At 32.6% G+C, this 20,894-nt stretch overlaps 1 protein-coding gene across 1 annotated transcript in view; it reads right to left on the bottom strand.

Annotated features, from left to right (window-relative positions):
- LOC127711680 (neural-cadherin-like) overlaps nt 1-20,894 on the bottom strand; it is a 51,699-nt gene that overhangs the window by 17,746 nt on the left and 13,059 nt on the right. Inside the window, exons 6-20 of the mRNA XM_052217790.1 lie at nt 20,576-20,684; nt 19,439-19,689; nt 18,803-19,080; nt 16,425-16,874; nt 15,213-15,590; nt 14,472-14,669; nt 13,832-14,015; nt 12,521-12,661; nt 11,808-11,929; nt 10,596-11,091; nt 9,325-9,782; nt 6,045-6,289; nt 5,228-5,397; nt 4,499-4,747; nt 3,481-3,702 (exon numbers count right to left, since the gene is read on the bottom strand). Of these exons, the coding sequence (XP_052073750.1) occupies nt 3,481-3,702; nt 4,499-4,747; nt 5,228-5,397; nt 6,045-6,289; nt 9,325-9,782; nt 10,596-11,091; nt 11,808-11,929; nt 12,521-12,661; nt 13,832-14,015; nt 14,472-14,669; nt 15,213-15,590; nt 16,425-16,874; nt 18,803-19,080; nt 19,439-19,689; nt 20,576-20,684 (3,951 nt within the window). The remainder of the gene's footprint in view (nt 1-3,480; nt 3,703-4,498; nt 4,748-5,227; nt 5,398-6,044; nt 6,290-9,324; nt 9,783-10,595; nt 11,092-11,807; nt 11,930-12,520; nt 12,662-13,831; nt 14,016-14,471; nt 14,670-15,212; nt 15,591-16,424; nt 16,875-18,802; nt 19,081-19,438; nt 19,690-20,575; nt 20,685-20,894) is intronic.

The following is a 20,894-nucleotide window of genomic DNA, read 5'->3' as shown; positions in this document are numbered from 1 at the left end:
GGGTGGTTGGGTTCTAGAAAAGTGCCTCCCTCTGTTTAATTCTGAAACAGCTCTAAAGATTTTAAATACTTCCTTGGAAATATGAAATTTAATAATACATTTTCTTTTTTACAAAGCAATAAACAAAATCTAACACCCGATTCCCTGAGGAAAGCAATCTGTACTATAGATATAAATGTACACTTAAAATAAATCTCTAAGGCCAAAAATAGGTCTTCTTTCTTTTGCAATAATGGAGGAATTTATTGATGTGTAAACTGAACGTACTATAAACAAACAGTATAAAGTCTTGTACATGTGTAGGTATTCATACTTGTGACACCATGAAATTGGTATAAACTGGAGTAAACCTTTGGCTGCAATGACGGTCATCAATGAATAAGATTGAATAAGAAAAATTTGAATTATACTGTTGCAGTTAAAAAAGAAACACACTCTTACGGTACAAGGTATGACCATTGGGGCTGCTCAGTTAATAGTTGATTGGTGAATTTTTATTCAGCAAAAACAACACATCAAATTATCAAAACAGTTGCAAATTAAAAATTTCAGGATAGAAATATTAAATTATTTGAAAAGACCAGACCATCAATAAAAACAGAGGTCAGGTCAACGTAATATGAAATGATGATGAATTTATGAGTATGAATATATAAAAGTGTGAATAAAGCAACAAAAAAAAAAACGATTCATATGAGTAAAAAACTAGAGGCTCTAAAGAGCCTGTGTCGCTCACCTTGGTCTATGTGAATATTAAACAAAGGACGCAGATGGATTCATGACAAAATTGTGTTTTGGTGATGGTGATGTGTTTGTACATCTTAATTTACAGAACATTTTTCCTGCTTACAATTATCTCTATCTATAATTAACTTGGCCCAGTAGTTTCAGAGGAGAAGATTTTTGTAAAAGATTACTAAGATTTACGAAAAAATGGTTAAAAATTGACTATAAAGGGCAATAACTCCTAAAGGGGTCAACTGACAATTTCGGTCATGTTGACTTATTTGTAGATCTTACTTTGCCGACATTTATTGTTTTTTACAGTTTATCTCTATCTATAATAATATTCAAGATAATAACCAAAAACAGCAAAATCACCTTAAAATTACCAATTCAGGGGCAGCAACCCAACAACGGGTTGTCCGATTCATCTGAAAATTTCAGGGCAGATAGATCTTGACCTGATAAACAATTTTACTTCATGGCAGATTTGCTTTTAATGCTTTGGTTTTTGAGTTAAAAGCCAAAAACTGAATTTTACCCCTATGTTCTATTTTTAGCCGTGGCGGCCATCTTGGTTGGTTGACCAGGTCACGCCACACATTTTCAAAACTAGATAACCAAATGATGATTGTGGCCAAGTTTGGTTTAATTTGGCCCAGTTGTTTCAGAGGAGAAGATTTTTGTAAAAGATTACTAAGATTTACGAAAAATGGTTAAAAATTGACTATAAAGGGCAATTACTCCTAAAGGGGTCAACTGACCATTTCGGTTATATTGACTTATTTGTAAATCTTACTTTGCTGAACATTATTGCTGTTTACAGTTTATCTCTATCTATAATAATATTCAAGATAATAACCAAAAACAGCAAAATTTCCTTAAAATTACCAATTCAGGGGCAGCAACCCAATAACGGGTTGTCCGATTCATCTGAAAATTTCAGGGCAGATAGATCTTGACCTGATAAACAATTTTACTTCATGTCAGATTTGCTTTAAATGCTTTGGTTTTTGAGTTAAAAGCCAAAAACTGAATTTTACCCCTATGTTCTATTTTTAGCCGTGGCGGCCATCTTGGTTGGTTGACCAGGTCACGCCACACATTTTTAAAACTAGATAACCAAATGATGATTGTGGCCAAGTTTGGTTTAATTTGGCCACGGAGTTTCAGAGGAGAAGATTTTTGTAAAAGATTACTAAGATTTAAGAAAAATTGTTAAAAATTGACTATAAAGGGCAATAACTCCTAAAGGGGTCAACTGACCATTTCAGTCATGTTGACTTATTTGTTAATCTTACTTTGCTGAACATTATTGCTGTCTACAGTTTATCTCTATCTATAATAATATTCAAGATAATAACCAAAAACAGCAAAATTTCCTTAAAATGACCAATTCAGGGGCAGCAACCCAACAACAGGTTGTTCGATTCATCTGAAAATTTCAGGGCAGATAGATCTTGACCTGATAAACAATTTTACTTCATGTCAGATTTGCTCTAAATGCTTTGGTTTTTGAGTTATAAGCCAAAAACTGCATTTTACCCCTATGTTTTATTTTTAGCTGTGGCGGCCATCTTGGTTGGTTGGCCGGGTCACGCCACACATTTTTTAAACTAGATACCCCAATGATGATTGTGGCCAAGTTTGGTTTAATTTGGCCCAGTTGTTTCAGAGGAGAAGATTTTTGTAAAAGATTACTAAGATTTACGAAAAATGGTTAAAAATTGACTATAAAGGGCAATTACTCCTAAAGGGGTCAACTGACCATTTCGGTTATATTGACTTATTTGTAAATCTTACTTTGCTGAACATTATTGCTGTTTACAGTTTATCTCTATCTATAATAATATTCAAGATAATAACCAAAAACAGCAAAATTTCCTTAAAATTACCAATTCAGGGGCAGCAACCCAACAACAGGTTGTTCGATTCATCTGAAAATTTCAGGGCAGATAGATCTTGACCTGATGAACAATTTTACCCCATGTCAGATTTGCTCTTAATGCTTTGGTTTTTGAGTTATAAGCTAAAAACTGCATTTTACCCCTATGTTCTATTTTTAGCCGTGGCGGCCATCTTGGTTGGTTGACCGGGTCACGCCACACATTTTTAAAACTAGATACCCCAATGATGATTGTGGCCAAGTTTGGTTAAATTTGGCCCAGTAGTTTCAGAGGAGAAGATTTTTGTAAAAGTTTACGGACGACGGACGACGGACGATGGACGACGGACGCAGGACGACGGACGACGGACGCAAAGTGATGAGAAAAGCTCACTTGACCTTTCAGGTCAGGTGAGCTAATAATAAAGAAAAAAGGATTTCTCTGGAGTAAAGAATAATAAAGCAAAAATGATTTCACAGGAGTAAAATATAAAATATATCATAAAAACCTGCAAAAACAACAGCTTTAGATTTTACTCCCAAATGACCATACACATCCACTAACCAAGAGTTACTGGGAAATGTTAGTTGACTTAAAATGACAACTTTTCATGAGTGAAAGTATGGGGACCTTCCAGACCATATAAATGTTAGTACACATGCATATGAAAAGTTTGGGATGAGTCAGGTCATGTCATGTCAATGAAATATGAAACGATGATGAATTTATGAGTATGAATTTACGAGTATGAATATATGAAATAATGAATAAAGCAAATATGATTTAACATGAGTGAGAAATAAAAGAATACAAACATTTATTATAAATCATCTTGGACAATCCTTTCATAGATTCTGTATATGATATTTACCTTTGTAATTATACACATGTATATTCTGTGTTCCTGGTCCATGTGGGTTGTCGTTTATGTCCCCTATCTCAATAGTTAGTGTATTGGTACCAGTCTGACTCAGTACATTAGAAACTCCTCGTTTATCCCACATTTTAATGGGAAGGTAATAAAACTTCTTAACCTCTCTATCAAATACTTCTTTTGATTTGATTTGAGCTCCACCATTTCCACCATCCAAACCTGGTATGAGAAAACAATTATTGTGATTAAAAACTGATTTTTTTTCCCAGTTTTGAAAAACAAATATACTTCTAATCCAAAGGATATCCAAAGTTAAATACCCTATAAGCCTTTGACTTCACAAGTGAGGTAAATTCCAAGAAGATTTTTGTAAAAAAAAAAAAAAAAATCAATTTAGGTAAACATAAAGAAAGTGTAATGTGGTCTCTTGTTGATATAAAATATGGACAATTACTAATTCATTCTACATGCAAAGGGACATAACTCTGGTATTTGTCAAAGGACAAGGATGCACTACTAATTTGCACATCTTCATGTCAAAATCTTACTATGTACAAAGTTTCATTAACATCTGATGAAGAATGCAGTTGTTGTTGTTTCTACAAACTGATACTGAAAAAAAAATAAATGGAGAATGTCTATGGGCCACAGATGCCCCCACTTGTTAATATGCATGAGTTAACTTCCACATACAGATGCAGGATTCACGTAGTAAAGACCGTTTTGTGATTTCATAATAAGCATTGTGTATAAGTTTCATAACATTTGGTGGAGGCAAACTAAAGTTATAGAACAGAAAGGACAGATTTAGCAATTTCTCCATTTATAAAGGGGCAGAACTCAAGAATGGTAAAAGTGATACCACCCAATTTCAAACTTGATCTGTGTTTAATGGTAATAAGCATTGTGTATACGTTTCACAACATTTGGTTGAGGCAAACTAAAGTTACAGAAAAATGTCAAAGTTCAGGGGTTGTAACTTTGAAAATCCTTAACAGAGTACTATCCTCCTTACCTGCCATAAAGTTGACATCAAATTTACACTGTGGTTGACTTTGGCTAGTACAAGGTATTCCATCAAATCCAAAAGGAGGTCCATTGTCAGGTAGATCGGGATCTTCACCTAACACAGTCGTTATGAGAGTATTTATTGGTGCATTTTCCATTATTTTAGCATAAGGAACACCTTTGATTTTTGGAAACTCGTCATTAATGTCATTGACACTGACGGTCAATGTTGCAGTACCGGTCAAACTAGGAACACCTACAAAAAAGTTGATACAATTAAAACAATGATTTTTTTCCCTTTCCGACTTCAAACTAATCCTTTATTTTAAGTTTGAAACAAGATTCAAATGTTTTTTTGGTTAGAAACTTTCTCTTGAAAAACAACGTATGTATAATACACCTTATCGCTATTCCCGGCTGACCCGAGAATCCGTCCCGCTTGAACTATTGACGTCATACAACAATCACTTTTCCATTGTGGCGTCAGATATTTTGTATTATGACGTCAAAATTTTACGAGAACCTGTGTGATGTCCAGTAATGGCCGGACAAATAGCGATAAGGTGTATTGTAGAAGACACCATTTTTATAAAAATTATAGCAGAATTTTCTTTCATCTATTACACTTGCGTATATATATAACTATACCTCTTTTTTACAGGTACAGATAAATTTACAAAATATGATGCCACTATTTAAAAGTATTAATGTTTTATTTACATGTTGACCTATTTACCTTTGTCCATAGCCAAAATATACACGGTATGTTTAGCGATATGTTCTCGATCAAGTAGCTTATTTAGTCTGATTCTGGCTGACCGTTTAGATGTAGTAGAATCAGTGTATTCCTCCAACTTGAAATATTCTTTTGGATTTTCATCTCTGGGTTCTTTTCCTATGAAGTAACTAAAAAAGAAAAGAATGCATTTTTATACTAAAACCATCCTCCAGACTTAAAGCTGAAGAAAACCATTTACTTTTCACAGTGTTAACTGACTTTGCATATCAAGCTCATTTTAAGTAAAATTATTTAAAAAAAAATACATTTCTTACAGAACAAAAAAATGTCCTAATGGCTCAGTGCAAGATATTAACTAATATAATGCCTACCCATGTTGAAATGAGCATTTTTCAAACAAGAAATACGAAATTGCACGCGTTGTCGTTGAAAAAAGTGGTGGGGAATTACAAATCATAAGTCTAATAAATACAAACAACACCATGACTCAAGATACATCATAGTGTTGGATAGTTTTGTTTGATCTTAATCACTGGTACACTTAAACAAAGACACGAAAGAAATGTTTCTGTAAGAATTAACCATTTGATAAAGGTTTTATATATTTTTTTTTATATTACATAAAGTCCTATCAATACACAAAAAGTAAATTATTTCTCATATCGAAACTTATATGCATATATATCATTGTGTTTTTCCATAGAAGCCTCATGGAAGATTAGTTGTATAACTAACTGTGTCATCCTCTCAAAATAAAGAATTATTGTTTTCAGCGTTTTAAGTTCAATGCAAATTTAAAATTTTCTTCACAAACCTGATTTCACCATTTAGGCCTGTATCACGATCAGTTGCGGTAAACGTGGCAAGTTCTGTGTCAATAGGAGTTGCAGTCCCTTCATCCTTACTGATCTCTTTATTTTTGATCATGAATATTGGCTTTTCATCATTTACATCCTCAATGGTGATCTGTATGTTGGTAGATGCAGTATATTTATCTTCACGATCTTTTACTGTAGCTGTTAAATTGAAGAATGTTTCTCCTGCTTCATAATCAGGGTTCTAAAAGGTAAAAAACATTGCCTACATTTATAATAATAGATGTCTACATCTACATGTTTGTGTATATATATATATTATACAAAATCATTGTTAATCATAGATATAAGAAGATGTGGTATGAGTGCCAATGAGACAAATTTCTATCCAAGTCAAAATTTATAAAAGTAAACCATTATAGGTCACAGTACGGTCTTCAACACCGAGCCTTGGCTCACATCGAACAGTAAGCTATAAAGGGCCCCAAAAATTACTAGTGTAAAACCATTCAAACGGGAAAACCAACTGTCTAATCTATATAAAAAACGAGAAACGAGAAACACTTATGAACCACATCAACAAACGACAACTACTGAACATCAGATATCAACATTTAACTAAATTTTCAAATAAGATTATCAATTCATCTTGGTAAAATCATTAAGTATAAATTCTTTACTTCTTTTTCATTCCTTTTTGCAAAATGCATCATTAGAATGAATAGGCTGAAATATTTCTCCTGCTTTACTGATTTTGATTAAATTTTGTTGAAATTCTCTAAGACAAAGGTTTTACTACAAATACACAGTGTTCTCCCCAGGATTTTTGGATAGCACCAGGGTAAAGCGTGTGGACTTCTTGGTGAAATATTTCATGCAATCAGTTGTGTCGCGTCGCATCGCTTAGCTCTAGTTACTGTAGTTTTTATGTCTCTTGTTTTGTTTTAATACTGTGGTACTGTGTTATGTAGACATTGATTAAAAAAATTATTGGTAAAAAAGAAGTAAATCAAAAAACAGTTTGTATACTTTAATATTTTTTTAAAATAAATAAATTATGATTCATAATAAAATATTCATCTGAATTTAAAGTAATTAAATCTTTTATAAAATCCAAAATCAATAGAAATAAAATATCATTAAAAGTGAACAAAAATGTTCTATTTAAAAAACTTTCTAGTTTCTAGAAAAAAAATTGTTGTATGTGAAAGGATTCTTGTCATAAGAAGATATAAAATTAACAAGAACAATTGCAAATATTGTTTTATTATTTGAACCAGTTTCTATCTTAGATTTTAATAAAAAGAAATTTTTCATAAATTTTAGAACATTTTGCCATAGATTTCTTGTAAATATTAACCTTTCTTGTCTTTGGTGATAATCAAACATAGATACAGGCTTAATACTGCCCTGAAATCTAAATCTTTATTTGTCATGAACAATTTAAAAGGAATTCCTAAATCTATAAATTTATCTTTGGTCTATAGATCTATAAGTAACCATATTCAATGTCAACAACTAAGTCTCCCTATTTTCCCGCCTAAATGACAGGAAGTAGATATAAATAGATTTAACATGTGCTTTTGGATAAAATTTGCAAGAATTAGATTACTTCTGTTATTCATTGATTATGGATATAGATATCCAGTTTTAAGGTACAGTCATGCATTTTATTTATAAAATATAATAGATTGCAATTAATTGTAAATAAATTTGAATATTCTACGTGAACTAACTGGGTCATGTGATATGTACAGACAGATATTACAGTTTGAAACCCGACTATCATGCAATAACTATGTCATACTTAAAGATAATATTGTCCATGGTTTAATCAGAGACATATAATACTATATTATAAGAATTGGGAAATGTATAGTTGTCCATTATACGTAATTAGCCACCTTTATGATGTACACAAAATGTACCTATCGGGTCAAGACACTGTTTGTGTACAAAGTATTTACCGACTTGTCACAGGTCAGTGCATGGGTGGAGAGTGAAGCCATAAAATAGTTATCTGTGATCATAAAGTTATGAACTCTTAATTAAAACACAAAAGAATCATGTTACAAGTGTTAATTGCATCGATTAAATGCAATCAACAAGGTTAACCTCATAAGGTAAATCGATCACGTGGTGTAAACAATCTGTGTTGAACTGGTTTGAACTGGTCAAATTTCACCTGGAATTTTACACCGCACGGAAAAGATTTAACAAGTCGTTTAAAACTTTACCGATTTACGATTTTTTAACTGAAATTTTAGCACCACGGAGAAAAATTATACATCGCGGTAAGAACGATACCACCGCGGTGAAAAATTATACATCGCGGGCCCGCGGTCCTTTAAGGGCCTGGGGAGAACACTGAATACATATAAACTAAGCATTATCATTGATCCATGTAAATGAGGTAAAGGTCAGATGAACATGTACATCATACAATCATTTCTTACACCTGAGATACAGACTGAACCATGAAAACTTAACATTGACCAGTAAACCATGAAAATGAGGTCAAGGTTAGTTGAATCCTGCCAGTTGAACATGTACACCATACAATCATTCCATACACCAAATATAGTTGACCTATTGGTTATAGTATCTTAGAAACATCTAAACCACAAAAACTTAACATTGATCAATGAAACATGAATAATTGAGGTCAATGTAAAATGAAACCTACTGGACAGACATGTACCCCTTACAATCATTCCATACACCATATTTAGTTTACATATTGCTTATGGTATCTAGACTAAAAGAAAAGAAAAAAAAAACTTAACAATGACCAATGAACAATGAAAATGAGGTCAATGTCCGATGAAACCTGCCAGAAAGACATCTTACCATCATTGAATACATCAATTACAGTTGACCTATTGCTTAAACTATCTTAGAAATGACCCTAATTACGTAACCTTCATCACTGGACCATGAGGTCATGGTCATGAGAATACTGTCGTATGAACATGCAGAGCTTGCAAGGATCCCATATACCAAATATAGTTATCCTATTACTTATGAAAAATGCAAAATTCTCACAGCAAATAAACAATAGTTTTTTAAGCAGTCCCTAAACCATTAAAATGAGGTCAAGAACAATAGATATATATATATCAGACAAAAACTTTGTAAAATAAAGCATTTGTAAACCAGGTATGAAGCATACAGGTATTCTAACTTCTGAAATATAAAGCTTTATACAAATAATTAATGCTGCCGCTGTTGGATAAGCATTCCTAGTGTCTCGAATTCTATGACTTTAATCACACTTACACTGCCATTGTACACTCCAATGATACCCTCCCTGCCTTGGGTTGTAATGGTGAAATGTTTGTAAGCATCTGTATTGAGGGAATACCTCAACACCTCATCAACATCGGGATCATCAGCCTTAATCGTGAGAATTGCACCAGAATGGGTCTCTGGAATAGTCACATGGTATACAGACTCCTCAAACACTGGTGGATTATCATTTATATCAATGATATTAACTGTGACGGTTGCTGAACTGGTCTGAGTTTGTGGATTAGTTCCCTTGTCAACCGCCTGGACAACAAAGAAATACTGAGCATATTTTTCTCTGTCCAGGTCTGCCACTGTTGTAAACACCTGTCCATCACCCTCTATTCTAAAAGCTGTTCTTGGAGTTCCATCCCCAATAATTTGGAATGTAAATTCAGCGTTAATATCTGCATCGTAGTCTTCAGCAATTACTCTCATTACAGAGGTTCCTAAAAAGTGAACACAATACTATAAAAAAAGGAAAACAACACTTCATAAATATCATGCATCTAAAGCCGGGCTTCTTGTCTGGGTTAACCTTCATCAGGAACGCTCAAAGACGAATATTTGAAAGCCAAAGTTGTGTAAGAATCGAAACAGTTGAAGAGCTATATGACCAAAATAAACCCAAAAAAATATCAGCCTTGCAAACATACCTTTTTAAAGAAAACAAGTAAACAAAAAATACACATCTCCAAGATCAAATTCTTAAAATATTACATATCAAATTATAAATTTTGATAAACAATATTTTTAATAATTTTAGAAATTTGAATAAAAAAACAAATAATTTTGGTTTACATATTTCCCTATTTCCTGCATGAAATTAATATGAAACCATGTCCAACACATTAATTGTTTCACTCACAAGCACACACTTTTTTAAACATTGTGTAAATGACCTAATTTTATAAACTTGTATACTATAAAACTACATTTATATGTTAGGTTTGTGTTCCTCAATCCTGAGTTTTCTGTGTATTGATTTGTGTACTTGCTGTTGGTCTTTTTGCTTTTTTGTCTTTTGGCCAAGGTGTTGTACTTCCTTTTTAAGACTTATTTGATAATTTATCAACTCTTAAGTATCTTCACAGGGTTAAAAATACTGGTCAATGTCATTATGGGTACAAGTACAATTAAACACCGTCCTCCTCATCTATAGAATCAGTTCTTGAGAAAAAAAATTTATTTTACATGGCCTTTGTTAAAAAATAAACCATTAATTTTGATAATGGAAAGGAGGGTTGAAAACCCTAACTTACCAACTGGAGACATTTCATTTACAGATCCTGTTGGTTTATCAGGTATAAACATTGGTGCATTATCATTTATGTCGATTGGGAAAATCTGTACGGTTGCATATCCTGTCAATCTGATTGTCTCCCCTGGCTCATCAATAGCAAGTAAGTTAAACTGGTAAACATCTCTGCCATTGGGTTTGTCTCTGTCTAATTTGCCAACCAGATTTAAAATGCCAGTGTTGGAATCAATGGAAAACAAGTTTTTAATGACAGGATCCTCATTAGAGATTCTGTACTCCATGCCTTTCTGTCTGAAGGTGTCTGGATCCATTGCATGTGCCTTTAACAACATGAGAGGGTTCTGTGGCGAGTAGACTACCTCTTCTGTCACATTTCTGATCTCATAACTTTGTTGATCGAAGACTGGTGGATTGTCGTTCACGTCATTAATCGTTATTTCTACCAAGGTTTCAGCAGTATATTTGCCATCATTTACTCTGATTGTGAGATTATAGGCCTAAAAAGAAACAATATCAATCTTTACAATCCTTAACATACTGTTTTGAAAATTGCCCTTTGATAAATTCAGAAATTATGAAACTTCCAACTTCCAAAGTTTAGGTTCCTTTTGGTCATAATAGCTCTTTAAACCTTTCTACATATTTACTCATTCCTGGCTTTCAAATGTTAAGGTTAGAGCGTTCCTAATAAAGGTAAATCCAGAAGAAAGCTTCAGAGGCACAGAATTTATGAAGTATTACTTTCATTTACACCAGTGAATAAGCTTTAATTTATCACATTATCTTTAACGACATTTTAACTTCAATGATACAAAGAGTAATTTTGAACTAGAAATTAACACATATAAAAAATTAATGTAAATCATAAAACAAACAAAAAACACAAGAATGTGTCCATAGTACACTGATGCCCCACTCCCACTAACATTTTCTATGTTCAGTGGACCGTGAAATTGGGGTCAAAACTCTAATTTGGCATTAAAATCATATCACAGGGAACATGTGTACTAAGTTTCAAGTTGATTGGACTTCAACTTCATCAAAAACTACCTTGACCAAAAACTTGAACCTGAAGCGGGACAGACAGACAGATGGATGAACGAAGCTATCGTAGGTGAGGCATAAAAATTCTTTTAATCCATCAAAACAATGTGTCGCAAATTTCGCTATTTTACTTCAAAAGAATAAGTAACTTAGTGGTGGATATACTTACTTTGTCACCATTTTCATAATCCAGATTTCCAGCCACAACAATTTCTCCGACCAACTGTTGAGTTTTGATAGAAAAAAATGATGATCCAGGACCAGGGACGATATTGTACTGGAATGTTGCCTCTGAATAAAAATAATGACCAAGTTATAAGTCACTGAACAGTACAAATAGATATTTATTTTCTTTATAAAATTTAAAGAAGAAGAAAAATTCTCTCCTCAAACGACAGAGAAGTAATCATAAAGATAACAATTTTTTTGGGGTTACAGTTTGTGCGTTCAGTTCATATTTAAACACTTTGTTTGCCATATTTGGATCTTTTATTTTATTTTTCGAAAAAGATCCTTAAGTGTTCACATTTTTTCCTAAGTGATGTATAGTTGGTCCCTGACTCATCGAAATTACATTGTATTTTCAAGTGATCGAGTAACATGAAAAAATTACAGGAATATAAATGCTAATTTGAAATGACGCAATCTGAATCTGTGACTTCCTTAAGTGGTGTACAAATGTGCATTTGGTGTATGGCTTCTTACATGTCTTAAAATAAAACTGTATTTGGTATACTGCTTCATAAATACAACTGTAAAAAAACAATATTGTTTTAGATATTTTCCTAACATTTCATAGAACATTCAGTGCATGAAAATATTTATCATAACAAAGACCATGCAAGAAAAACATGAATCCAAATATTTGACAATAAATCTCACCATCTCTGTCTTTGGCTTCAACAGTTGTGACTATGGATGATATAAAAGCATCTTCATTGACATTAGCATAGTAAATACTTTTTTCAAAATTAGGTGGGTTGTCATTCTCATCTCCAATCTTCACTCTAACTGTGGCTACATCTACAAAGGAAAGTAACATTGTCATGTGATCACTCATGGATTGTCATGTGATCACTCATGAACTGACCTGATAAAGTCAATACAGCAGAGTAAGACTAGATCATAACAAACAGGATTATAGTGAATTTACATTTTTTTATGGTTACTAACATCTTTTCTAAAAATAGTCATCTAAATCTATTAAAATTATAAAGTACTGTGATTCAGTATATTTCTTTCTTTCTTTTATAGTTATTTACATAAAAAATGTGATGGGTATATTTTTGCTGACTGTATAATTCACAACAACCATTGTAAAGGGATGGTGAATTTTTCAGGGAGTACATCTTGAATCACAAATATAGCGAAAAATTCCAGACTTACCATTTCACACGTGTCTATAAGTTCGTTTTAAATAAGTTTTTACATCATTGGTCGATTTTAGTTGTAAGTAAATCAAACTTCACTGCATTTTAAATCAATTTTGCATCATTTGTTTAAAACAAAGGGTTAACTAAAATCACAAAAATATCCATATAGATAGGTATGAGTCCCAGATGCCAGTGTGAGTCTAGTAAACATCTCTCTCTGAAGACCATTCTTCTCACTTCCCCTTAATTCAGAAAAAGAGTCTCCCCTCCCATTTCTCACTCATTTAACATTATTTCCATATAGTTAGATGTTTCTCAGTTAAAATCTGTGAATTATTACCAAATTTTTTTCTTATAAATTTGAGTTACCGTAAACCAACTTATTTTCACGGATACTTTATTTCGCGTTTAGCCCTATCTATACCAGTTCGCGGTAATTTAATTTCGCAATTATCAAATTTACTTGATATGTTTAAATAAGTAAAGAACCATTTTTACATATTTGCGACGATTTATATTAGCTTTATTTTTGTACCCACGAAAGTCGCTAAAATAAGTCACTCACGAAAATAAGTTGGTTTACAATATAAGCAACCTGAAAAGATGGTTTAGCTGACAAATTCATTTACTAATGGCTTCACTGAATGTCAAATTTGTAAATATACTAACCATCAATGATCTCACTGCAGTAATCATGACAGATATGAAAAAATGGTGAACAAACTTTTCAACAAGGTGAAATCTTAAAATATATTTAGATACTTTAAAATGATATTCTTTCCCACAGGTCAACTATAGCACATTTTGGTTGTATACTTACCAGTATTAGGCTGTCCGTTTGCACTAGGTCTGGCTGATGGATAGCCATCATCTACTTTAACATTTAACAAATAATAATGGTTGGTAGAGGCTTCTCTGTCAAAACTTGATCTAGCAATTATTGCACCAGTAGACGCATCTATGCTGAAGTTTTGTGCATATGCTCCATATAGAGAGTATTTCAGCTGTAAAATTATCAAAATATCATACATCACATAATTGTAATTTGATAAAACCCTTTCCAGAAAGATGTTTTGAAATTCTCGAATTTGGTTCTAAATTCAATTGTTTCAAGTCCGATAATAAGCACCGGTTTGCTGGAAACATGAATACAGCAGATCCATCTACACTATTGTTTATTACTACAATAAAATGTTTCTAGAATTAAAATTAGTTACAAGTATAATAGAAGATATCAGAGTGATATGAAAAAAAATAAATTAAACAAACTAAACATTACATAAAAATGAACTTGGAATCACTGTTTATATTAGTAGTAAACCAATATGACTTTCTAGCAAGGGGAATAACTCTCATTACTTATTACTTACAAGTCAAAATTCAGGTTTTTTGGAAAAGGGCTACAAAAAACTAGTAATAACATAACACTGTTGGGTAGTTCATATATGAATGAGATTTACCTGTTTAAACAAAGGGTTGATATCTTCATCTATAGCTGCTACAGTTGTTACTGCAGCTCCTGGGGCGAGATTTTCTTGTACAGAAGCTTCAATATATGTAGATAGAGGATCAGCTCCACGGAAATTAGGTATTTCATCATTCTGATCTAGAACTGTGATAACAGGGAAAACATCCTTGTACACTTCTCCAACATTATCCTGAAAAGTAGTTCATTTATATAAAAAGATTAGGATGAATTCACAAGCAAGCATGATAAGGGTGGGATTGGAGGTGGTCACATTACGAAATGAATGCCAATTCCTGAATTACTGTAAAAACAATGCGACTTTTCCAAATCACGATATTATTAAATCCTGAATTCCCAAATTCCCAACTTTAAACTGGCTAATCCCAAATTCCCAGAAATTAAACAGCTCAATCCTGAATTCCAGAAATGACATCCTTCTGCCTCTCATTAATGAACCACTGCTAACCATTTTTCTACATGTATTTAGTTTAAAATATAGTTTTAAGATCATTGCTGGTGGAGTTCAGCTGTTGCCTGTATATCTTTAATACCACGTAACTTTACATTGATTTATAATGGATTTTGAATACTGCTGCTATCACACAGTTCATAAACACATATTCAATGTAAAATTATCTTGATGCAGCTAAACACACACTCTATGGAGTAAAAAATTAAACATCGAATAACATGGCAAATCTGAGTATAACTGCTGTAATATCAAATGACTTACCCTAGCCCTAAGTTGGAATGTGTACGATTTAACATCTTCGAAGTTCAAGGAATCCAGTATGTAGATATTGACTTGGTTTGAATTTGCTGTATCTTGCTGAATATAAAATGGCGGTACTTGACTTCCAGCTTGACCATTTGCAATAGCCGAAAAAGTGACACCAGTACTACCTGAAATTTGTGATGTGGCTGTAAGACTACCGATCAACGTATCCTGTCGACTTGTTTCATTAACGTTAAACGTTGGAGTGTTGGAACTCCATACAGGTGGATTCTGACCATCATCATTTGCAATTGTGATTGTAATGATAACATTAACTGAACTTCTGGGAGGAATTCCTTTGTCTGTAGCCTTTACTTGGAATACAACACTGTCCGGCTGAAAAATATGAGTAAAAATTTTACATTTTGTATTATTACATCCCTACATTTAAAACTATTCAGATGAAGGTAATGCATAAGAGTTGTCATTTTTGTTACTCATTCCAATGATGGGAGCAAGACAAAACCCCTTGGACAAAATTCCTCCATTTTTAATACCCAGACAATGTTGAGATAAAACTTAAAATTCCACTTGCAAAGAAAACATTCTATATTGAAGATATAACAACAAGTTTTCTTTTGTTTTTCTATTTTTTTAAGCATAGTTGTAAATACCCTTTATTTCCCTCATTGTTATTCAAATTGTGACTACTCTAGCTGAAACCAACACTTGATTTTGATGCCATAAATATTATAATATTTTATTCCCTGTTATTTACCATGCTAAAAAAAGAAGAAAAAAGGTTGGTATCTATAGGTAGGGCATTTTTCATTTGGCCTACAACAACCTGGTCAAAAGTTCATTGTATGTTACATTTTTTTTGCATTCTATAACAAGGGTTTTAGACACATTTTATGTACCGAAATGTTAAAATCAGCTTTGAAGAAGGGCAGTAGGAGGGTGTGTCATCACGAATTCTCAAAATAATAAAGCATTCTTTCCCAGATAAAAAAAAATATCATTAATTCCCGAGTCCTGCTAAAGGTAAATCTCACATTCCCATGAAAAATGAAGGCCCACGTTCAAATTCCCGCAAAAATAAAGGCCTAATCCCTATGCCCTTACAAGGTCATTTCTGCCCTTCTTTGTTTTCAAAAACAATGTCAAATACCTCCATTAGAAAACTTCTAGAATAGGACAGCAATCTCACAATAAACTACCGGTACTTACAGCACTCATTAAACTCCTTGCCACAGTAATTACTCCTGTATCTGTATTAATGTTGAAGTAATCTGTATCTACAGCTTTACTGTATGTTACTTCAGCGTTAACACCAATGTCTTTATCTGTTGCTTTCACAGTCATCACAACTGTATTATCGGTAGCAGTTTTTAAAACATTTCCAGCATACTGAGCTGCTCCAAATTCTGGACTATTGTCATTATCGTCGTCAATAGTAATTGGGAAAGTACAATAGTCGTCACCAGGAGGTTGGCCCTTATCTACAGCACGCACGGTGAAGAAAAGATAACGAGACCCAAAACTTTCTCTATCGAGTGGCATGACTGTGGTTACTTCCCCTGTCGTCTGATTTATAGTAAAATAAACAGTCTGACTATCAGTCACTGCAAAATAATCTACTACCCCATTGTCACCTCTGTTGTTATCTGTTGCTGAAACCTGCAAAACAATAAATTATTCATAAAAATTCTACAACCCCATTGTCACCTCTGTTGTTATCTGTTGCTGAAACCTGAAAAACAATAAATTATTCATAAATATTCTACAACCCCATTGTCGCCTCTATTGTTATCTGTTGCTGAAACCTGAAAAACAATAAATTATTCATAAATGTTCTACAACCCCATTGTCGCCTCTGTTGTTATCTGTTGCTGAAACCTGAAAAACAATAAATTATTCATAAATATTCTACAACCCCATTGTTACCTCTGCTGTTATCTGTTGCTGAAACCTATGAAAAATAAACTAGAATTAGGTGATCTAGTGATAACTGATATCCTGCTTGCAGCATGCTCTGATAAAAAAATGTCCATTCTGTCTAAATCTTGAGCTCACTTGCATATCATGGTCAATGATGGCGCATTTAAATTTATAAGATTTTGTCAAGTGGAACATTTATACTGTCATCCAGAAACAAAATACAAATCTAAATTTCAATCTAGGGCATATCTCTTGATCAGTAAATGTCAAATCCATCAATATCAAATTTCCTTATGCAATTAATGGTCTATGATATTATTTAAGAATTTTAAACGATTCTGTCAAGTATTACTTTAGTTATCATTTGAAAACTAAAATAAATGGAGAATGTGTCCATGGAACACAGATGATGCCCTAGCTTCTATATAATGTTATAAAGGGGCATAACTCGAGAACAGTAAAAGTGACTCCACCAAAATTCGAACTTGATGTAATAAGCATTGTGTATAAGTTTCATAACATTTGGTTGAGGCAAACTTAAGTTAGAGAATGGAAACCAATTTCTGGACGGACGTACAGATGGACAAGGGTAACACTTAATGCCCCCTCAGCTACGTTTGGGGCACAAAAAAGCTCTGTTTTCAAGATAATTTAGATGAAATGTTAAATGCTTAAACTGTCAAAGTTAAACTTGTAGTTTATGGATCATGACATAGTGATAAAATCCTAAACAATAGAAAAGTGTTCTAGTCATATGGATAAAATTCATACTGAAAGTTTAAAGGGGCACTAGCTGTCAAATTCATGTTCACCCATTTGACTCAAATTCTCATATTTGATTTATTGATTGGTAAAACATTTATCCAAACTATTAAAAGTCTAAAATAAACAGTTAACAGGACATGGGCATGATAACATGTAGCTTCGTTTAGTTTGTATTTTAGTCTAGACGCCATCTAATTAACCATCGAGTTGACCTCCAAAGCCATCCGATGACCATATAAGCGATGTAAACTTAAAAAAAGATATAAATAGATTAAGCGAACTCGTGCTATTGGATTTTTCTAGGTCTGTTTAATTTCATATTATAGATTAAAAACATATGTTTATCATCGTTTTTACCTGTATAAGAATGATTTTTTGTGGATCAGATCAGTCAATCAAATGATTTACCTTTGTTTCACTTTCAATGTTGACATTCTTTTCCTTTAAATAACTTTACACATACAATTCACGTGTTATCCATCTCTAGCTAATGGGTTAAATTGAAGTTCACATGAATACGGATTCAATGAGGACGAATTATTCACTTGCAAGTGAATAATTCATCATCAATGTTTCTTAGCTTATTTTGACAAAATTGAACCATATTGGCAGCTAAAAGCTAATAATTATTTCACTCTTTCACTTTCATTAATGATTGAACAAAAAAAAAAATCATATATTAGATTTTTTATATATCTCGTAGCTAGTGCCCCTTTAATTATTAATAATTCATCATAGACAGGCTTAATGTTTAAACAGAATTAATTTTAGACCGGCAGCACTGTATTTCATTTCATATTTCATAGATTATTAGTTCTGATGAAAATAGTCTTTAAGAACCTCTTATGCAATACAATAGGCATTACAGTGAAAACTATTATCAGTGAATCTTTTTCACTTACAGTAAAAACTGAAGTACCAGCAGGTTCATTCTCCAGAACTTTTGGTTTGTATGAACTACAATCAGTAAACGATGGCTTGGTGTTAACAGCATCAACAATATTAACAGTAACAGTAGACTCTTGTCGAAGATTCGGTCTGCTTGCTGTACAGCAACTACCATCATCTGTAGCCCAAACTTTTAAATTATACTGATCAATGTTAGGAGGAACAGAGCCTTGAACAGTGATTTGCCCAGTCTGACCATTTATTTGAAAAATGTCTTTTACATTTGCATTATCTGAAAAAGAAAACAATCATATTTCAAAAACCATTGGATTACAAAGTCAAATATTGATTTCAAAGAGTGAAATACTGAAGTTTACATACTGAATTCATCTTTATTCATCGTAAAGGTTAACAACAAATTTGAGTGTTCAACAGAAAAATGCAAATTTTCTATAGGATTTTAAGTAGAATTTGTTAATACCACGAAATCAATTATCCACTCAAACTCAAATACAATGTTCCTTAATCAATGAAATGTGGTACCCACAAAAATAAATGAATTTCTCTGAATTGAAAATGTGAAATTAAACTGGATAATATTGTATTCACAGAACATAGAACTGAATTTACAGATACAAAAACCAACTTACTTTCAAAACTGTATGTAACTTTATCACCATCAGGGTCAACAGCCTGTACCAAGTATACATCTGTTCCTGAAGCTATGTTGTCCTTGATGGTGGTTACCATGTTATCATCTTGGAACTGTGGTTTTTCATCATTGACATTGGTCAGATCAATGAGCACCTTAGCCTGACTTGTACGAGATGGTACGCCATTGTCTTTAACATAAATGTCAAACTCATATCGATGACTAGTTTGACGATCATAATCTAAAGTGCTGAAAAAAAAATTGAAATAAGTGATGTCTCAAATAATTTTATTTAGCGTGAATTATTACTGGAGTTTCACCATAACTTTATCTGTGCCAAATACATGTATACGTAAGTAACTGCTCATATATCTGAAGCACACAAGGTTACCCAAGTTTTGTATCCGTTTCTTTTCCCTATTCTTTTATTTCTAGAAATGCGTTGTTTTTGTTGCAGGTTTTCACAGGTTTGAAGAAAAGTTATTTTATCATTCTTGAAAGATTTTCTCAATTTAAAAAATGTAATATATGATAATAAAAATCCATGCTAGATGCACAGACAGATAAAAAAATTATAAAAAAAACCTTGAATTTGACTCATATAAGATATGTCTTTGTATTCAATTTTGGCCTGAGGACACATGAATGGTTCAGCATAATCTAACATCTAGTAGAAGGACACAAAATAAGCATAATCATGGCAAAAACTTTATGAGTTGAAAAAACTGATGAAACAAAATAAAAATATCAAATTTCAATTCTTCTGCTATGCCAGTTTTGAATTTCGAGTCATGATTCATGCTTCATGTTTGACAACTGTAAGTAATGTTACTCTTTTATCAATGGTCCACTTGTATAGATTGGCCTAGTAGAAAATGTACCTATTAACCTAAAGTTGATTTGTTCAACCAGGTTAACTAACTTGTTACTTGTTGACATTGACCTGATGGCTCAGTTTGTGGCAACTTTTTATACTGTCAACCAACTTATTTTGGATACTTTTTATCATTTTTGTGCTTTCAAGCTAATTTTGCAAAAATGGATGTATTCACATTACGTTTCAAAAGAAAAAAGTTGTGAAAATTAGTTGGTTTACAGTAAATGTGTTTTAACCTTCGATAAACCTAATTCTTACCTGTTAACTTGCAGCTGACCTGTATTGGCAGTTAGTGACTGTACTCTAAACAAAGGTTCACTAACCCAGAATGACAATACTGAGCTTAAATCTTGATCATTAGCAGTAACTGAAATATTAAATTGCAAAGACTTGATTATATTTATACCTTTTGAAGTTTTCCAGATATGTAATAGAATTTAAACCTTTAATCAACATTAGAAATTATTTCAGAAACCCAAGAGCTTACACAATCATCAATGTTTGTTTTTTTTCAAGTATATCTTTTGGTTTTAGAGGTCTCATTGATGAATATTCCCAACAATTCCTTGTCTTCATA

The sequence above is a fragment of the Mytilus californianus genome, unplaced genomic scaffold, assembly GCF_021869535.1.
Source record: "Mytilus californianus isolate M0D057914Y unplaced genomic scaffold, xbMytCali1.0.p SCAF_8, whole genome shotgun sequence".
Taxonomy (NCBI): domain Eukaryota; kingdom Metazoa; phylum Mollusca; class Bivalvia; order Mytilida; family Mytilidae; genus Mytilus; species Mytilus californianus.
Note: the sequence above shows the minus strand (reverse complement) of the source record. Positions and strands in the feature narration are given on the sequence as shown.